The 6,000-nt window shown below is 35.5% G+C and overlaps 1 protein-coding gene across 1 annotated transcript in view; it reads left to right on the forward strand.

Annotated features, from left to right (window-relative positions):
• Window positions 1-4,207, forward strand: part of LOC103600733 (alpha-2-macroglobulin-like) — a 67,745-nt gene extending 63,538 nt beyond the window's left edge. Inside the window, exons 30-36 of the mRNA XM_008585063.1 lie at window positions 261-479; window positions 654-784; window positions 1,131-1,221; window positions 2,029-2,097; window positions 2,436-2,538; window positions 3,359-3,400; window positions 4,057-4,207. Of these exons, the coding sequence (XP_008583285.1) occupies window positions 261-479; window positions 654-784; window positions 1,131-1,221; window positions 2,029-2,097; window positions 2,436-2,538; window positions 3,359-3,400; window positions 4,057-4,079 (678 nt within the window). The 3' untranslated portion in view covers window positions 4,080-4,207. The remainder of the gene's footprint in view (window positions 1-260; window positions 480-653; window positions 785-1,130; window positions 1,222-2,028; window positions 2,098-2,435; window positions 2,539-3,358; window positions 3,401-4,056) is intronic.
• Window positions 4,208-6,000: the final 1,793 nt, after the last annotated feature.

Consider the following 6,000-nt stretch of genomic DNA (forward strand, 5'->3'; position numbering starts at 1 on the left):
AATAGTGTTGATATGGTTTACATCCAGTGTAAAGAGAATAGTGTTGATATGGTTTACATCCAGTGTAAAGAGAATAGTGTTGATATGGTTTACATCCAGTGTAAAGAGAATAGTGTTGATATGGTTTACATCCAGTGTAAAGAGAATAGTGTTGATATGGTTTACATCCAGTGTAAAGAGAATAGTGTTGATATGGTTTACATCCGGTGTAAATTTGCTGCCTTCTTCTCCTATAACTTCTGTACTCATCCTTTTTTCAGGATACCGTGGTAGCCCTCCAAGCCCTTGCCAAATATGGAGCAGCGACTTTTACCAAAAACGAGAATGCAACTTTGGTCACCATCAAATCTTCAGAGACCTTCTCTGAAGAATTCCAATTAGATGACACCAACCGCCTACTGCTGCAGGAGGTCGGGTTGCCAGAGGTTCCAGGGGAGTACAACACAACAGTGTCAGGGTCAGGATGTGTCTACCTCCAGGTGAGACTCCCAGAGTTTACGGGATGCTGCAAAGGGGAGAAAAAGTCGCAGAGTTAAATTTAAATTTCAAACTAAAAAAAAGAAATGTATGTTTAGGGAAGCTATGAGTCATCTGGAAAAGATTACAAAACTATTTGAGTTCAAAGATAAAGGATTTTTTTCAATTTATTTTAGACATCCCTGAAATACAACATCCTTCCCAAGAAAGAAAGGAAAGCACCCTTCGCTCTGCAGGTTGATACTCTTCCCAAGAACTGTGATGGAGTAGATGCTCACAGGAAATTCCAGATTCACATCAGCATTAGGTAAATCCTAAATCATTACCAGACCTTTTGTAGAATATGGCGAAATTGATTTTCTTGCTGGGGAGAACTCCACTGTCCAAAGTCACACATAATAAATATGAAATTATTGCAGTATTTATTAACAAGAAAATTTTCTTTATTCTTACTGAAAAGCCTTAACTTTGAGAATATAATGTTGCCAAATCTGAAGACTGTAAAATGGCAGGTTTCCCCAAACCACCATAACAGAAGCAAATACAGTAGATAGAGAAACTGAGTGGTAGAAATAAAGAAGGAAGATTATTGTCTTGAATGAATCCTAAAGAATTTTGTCTGAATGCCTTATCTGTATGCCTTGACTTCATAGTTATACTGGGGAACGACCCAGCTCCAACATGGTCATTGTTGATGTAAAGATGGTGTCAGGCTTCATTCCTATGAAACCATCAGTGAAAAAGGTAAACCCTAAGTCCCTTACAGATGTCAAAGTCATGATAAATATTGACATTTATAGTTTTCAGTCTGATTCTATTGATGTAGTTTTCAAGATGTTTGCTTCCTCAAACTTGCTTCTCGGCCGGCCCGGTGGCGCACTGGAGAGTGCGCCGCTTAGGAGCGCGGCGGTGCTCCCACCGAGGGTTCGGATCCCATGTGGAGACCAGTTCCCGCTCACTGGCTGAGCGCGGTGTGGGTGCGACACCGAGGGTTGCAATCCCGATGCCGGTCCCCGGTACGGGCGCAACACCGAGGGTTGTGATCCCATAACCGGTCAGTAAAAAAAGACAAAAAGGGGGAAAAAAAAAAAAAACTTGCTTCTCTAGTGGATATCATGGTTATAAAGTAGATACCACTGTTAGGGAAAAAAAAAAAAAAAACTTGCTTCTCTAGTGGATATCATGGTTATAAAGTAGATACCACTGTTATATGGTGTCATATGTAAGTCATGGGCCATAAACACAATGAATAATGCTCCAGCAGGCCCTAAGACACCTAGATATGTGGAGTGGTATTGAGTTACCTTCTAACAATACATAGAAAGAAAAATAGGGTTTATATGTATATATATCTCCCATATATATGTATCTGTATATACACTGATAGCATATATAGAGAGACAGTAAGGGTTTAATAATACTACTATTATTCCTGAAGAAATAAAAAGCAGCAGTTTGGATGCTTCTGAGAAGCCATTTAGATTTCTAGTACTTGAAAACTGCTCCCAGAATAAAATTCCATATTTTCTGGCTTATTTTCCTTGTCAACAGCTTCAACAACAACCTCAGATTCAGAGAACTGAAATGAGCATCAACCATGTCCTAATTTACTTTGAAGAGGTAAGACTCTGTGACTCTGCTGGATCTGGAAGAACTGCTACAGGTTCTAACAGACCAGTGCAGATTCTAAATAGCACTTTTCACACGCACAGGTGAGGGCGGGCAAAATAGCTAGAAAGGGAAATGAAGCCTGGACTGGTCAACAAGGCTCAATTTTCCATGTTTGTTCATAGAATAGACCAATATGTTGTGCAGATGACAAAATGCCCCATTCTTTCCATAGGTTTTGTACAGATGAATAGCAGAACTACAAGGTATAATAACATCTTAAGAAGAGAGGATGGTAACTAGTAACCAAGTTAATCTTTGATTCCAATTCAGTTTTCCTGTCTCTCCAGTTAACCAGTCGAACCCTGAGTTTCTCCTTCTTGGTGGAACAAGATATCCAAGTGAAGAATTTAAAACCAGCTACAGTAAAAGCCTATGACTATTATGAGACGGGTGAGTGAGATTCAGACATGCTGAGCTTTGCAAGGAAAAAATGACTAACCTAGTTCAGGGTTGCCTTAACTAAAACCAAACTTTACCATCTTTCATTGGAAGAAAAAGTGAGTATATATACTCACTGGATAATCATTTCTTCATACATTAACCTCTCATGTGGCCCCTAAACAAGTCTCAGAGCAATTCTTATAAATTGATCATAAAGCAATAAGGTGATTAGTTCTATCTAAATTTCCCTATAAAGTTTTCCCTATAAAGTCATTTGTTCTAGGCTGAATTATTCGAGAGACAAGAAGAGTAGCAGTAACTAAAAAGCCATATCTCAGTACTGATGTGTGTTGTGAGACTTAAAACTCGATCTGTTTTTCACTAGTGTTTTGGATAGTATCACAAAATTTGGGAAACTGTAATATATCAGGAAATTCTTTCATTTAACTTTTAGCTAGAAATTTACCAGGGTCGCAGCATGCTGGTAGTGTTACAACTTATCTCCTTCTTAGATTAAGGAAAGGTTCAGAGAGAAGGTAATACTCCAGTGGAAAAAAATGCAGCTGTGAAAAGAGACTACACGGAGTCCTATTGTGACACGAGCCATTCCATCTGTCTAACCTGCCCCTCGGTTCTGTTCCCAAGTCCAATTTTCTCTTAGTCTCCTCCCCCAATCCCAGACAATTTTGTACAGAAGTAAGTCATTTTTACTGGCTCTATAACTACACTTTATACTTTCTTAGCTTACATAGTTTATTTACAATTAACTGCTCAGGTGCCTATTACTGAATATCTGAGCTCTCTTTGTCTAATTATTTTTGTGTTTCAGATGAATTCACCATTGAAGAATACAGTGCCCCTTGCAGTGCTGGTAAAGTATAAACAGTAAAATCTAATGCCAAGTTAAAGAAAATAAATAAGCATCTCAGTTCTTTGCATAAGACTGCTTCTTAAGATGGGTGTATCCTTTCCATATTGTGAAAACCCTGGATGTGTCATTTATGAATTGAACTATAGCAAATTTATTATAGAATTTCTCAGTAGAAAAAAATGCAAGTAAAGTATAATTACTGTTGTCTTATTTGAAGATAAATCCAAGAATTGCCACATATAAAAACGAAATTATCTAATACTTAATTTACATTCTGTATCCGGTATATATATTTATCATCCATGACCTTTCCGGGATCTTTCTAAATGTACACTAGTTAAAGTTAGGAAACTTGTCACCGTAATTATCTATATAGCACAGCCAAAGAGACATGTTTTAGGCTGATTGACAGGATTCATCTTTGGCAATAAAGCATTTGCTGTGAGACCTTGGGTTCTCCATTTTAAAATACAAAGAAACTGAGAACATCCCCGTCATTAAAAATAATTAAAGGTTATTTTGAGAAGTTAAAATTTAAAAAATAATAAAATAATTAAAGGTTATTAAGTTCAAGTATTTATATTTTAAATATGAAAAATTATTTCTTCAGTAGGTCACAGAATTTCACTATGTCTACCTTGTTTCCTACTATTTAGAGTCTGAACAAGGAAATGCTTGAAAATGGAAACTTACAGGCCTCATCAGATGAACTTCTCCAGAAATGAAGAACAGACTTATCAGGATAAGAGAGTGTAGTTGTAGAAAGAAGGGAAGGAAATTGGAAATAAAATTTGTATGTTGAATAAATTTTATGACATTTATATCTTTATCTTTTCTTTTGTTCTTTATCAATATTATATTTCCTTTCCGAAATATGTATCTGTTCTCCACAGTATTTTTAAAACCACCAAAAATGCAATACAAAGAGGTACACTCAAAAAGACCGTAGATAAATCAAAGATAATAAAACACCATAGATAATCACACATTTTTTGGAATTAACCACAAGAAGACAGGAAAAAGAAAACATTGGAAACAACCAAAATATCTACCAATAGGGAAATGGTTTAACAAACCGTTATGTATCCATACCGTGAATACTACTGGGCAATAAAAGAAACAAACAGTTGATAGACACAACTTGGATGAATCTCAGAAACATTATGCTGAGTGAAATAAAAAGCCAATCTGAAAAGGTCACATACCGGATGATTCCTTTTATACAACGTTCTCTAAATGACAAAATTATAGAGATGGAAAACAAATTAGTGATTACCAGGGGTTATGGATGGTAGCAGGAGGGGGATGGGTGTGACTAGAAAGGGGTAGCATTAGAGAGGTCTTTATGGTGATGAAATCCTACATGCGTGGAAGCAAAAGTCCAAATGTTTACATTTAATTCCATCTCAAATCGTTTTGTTATGTATTGTGTGGTGAGTAGGTGAGTGACTTTTTTCGATATAACTTTCTAGTAGACCCATTACCATTATTTGACCAATTCAGTCTTTCCTTGCTAATAAAAAGTGCCTCTTTTATCACATATTAAATTATCATGTATACTAAGGCTTGTTTATGAATGATCTATTCTATTCCATTTAGTATCTGGTCTGTTCTTTCACAAGTATTGACATATTTGAATTACTGTGGCTTAATTAAAAGATTTAATAACTACTGTGTCTGATATCTCCTCACTTCTCTGTTTTCTAGCCCTCTGCCATGCTTAAAACATATCAAAAAAAGATGAATCTCTTGTTAAAGTTCTCTAGGAAGACTTTTCTTGTTTATTTTCCCTATGGTTATAAGGAAAATAAAAGGATGACTCATAATACAAAAATAAATTCATGAGTCATTAATATTTCTTGACTGCAATGCATGTTTGGGTAGAAAAGCTGATTCATAGATTTTAATTTCTTCTGGTACATCCTCAAAGGAATGTTTGATTAGTATTTCATACAAAGTAGAAGTATTGCTGAAGACCTTTCTTTTTAGTTTTTAAATAGCAATAGTGTGAAAAATATGTTTATGTTTTTTACTTAATATTCTTAGAGTTCTGGTACATCCTCAAAGGAATGTTTGATTAGTATTTCATACAAGGTAGAAGTATTGCTGAAGACCTTTCTTCTTAGTTTTTAAATAGCAATAGTGTGAAAAATATGTTTATGTTTTTTACTTAATATTCTTAGACACTTACAAACTTTAGCAATGAGAATTAATGACATAACATGAAAACAAGGAATATTCAAGGTATTAAAGGCAGAGATCCTCTGTGGATTCAAGTTATTGTTGAACAAAATTTGGCTGAGAAAACCTGTGCCAAAATGTAATGTGTGCTCAGTCTGACAAGATGAAGCTTGTCGTGTCCAGTAAATGATCTTTGATCAGTCAAAGTCTGTTAATATATTAACCACCCAAAACTCTTTCATCATCAATACACTTGAGTAGCACTTGGCCCCCAAATGCTCTCTCCACAGCACAGAGAAGCTGAATGTAAAATTAAATTGCTTCTTTGTAGCAGGCAGGGAAAAAAGAGAAAAGATTGAAAATGAAATGCTTTTGTCAAATTATGTAAATTAAAGAGCACTTTTTCTTTTCTTTTTTTT

The sequence above is a fragment of the Galeopterus variegatus genome, unplaced genomic scaffold, assembly GCF_000696425.1.
Source record: "Galeopterus variegatus unplaced genomic scaffold, G_variegatus-3.0.2 Scaffold3432, whole genome shotgun sequence".
NCBI classification, from domain to species: Eukaryota; Metazoa; Chordata; class Mammalia; order Dermoptera; family Cynocephalidae; genus Galeopterus; species Galeopterus variegatus.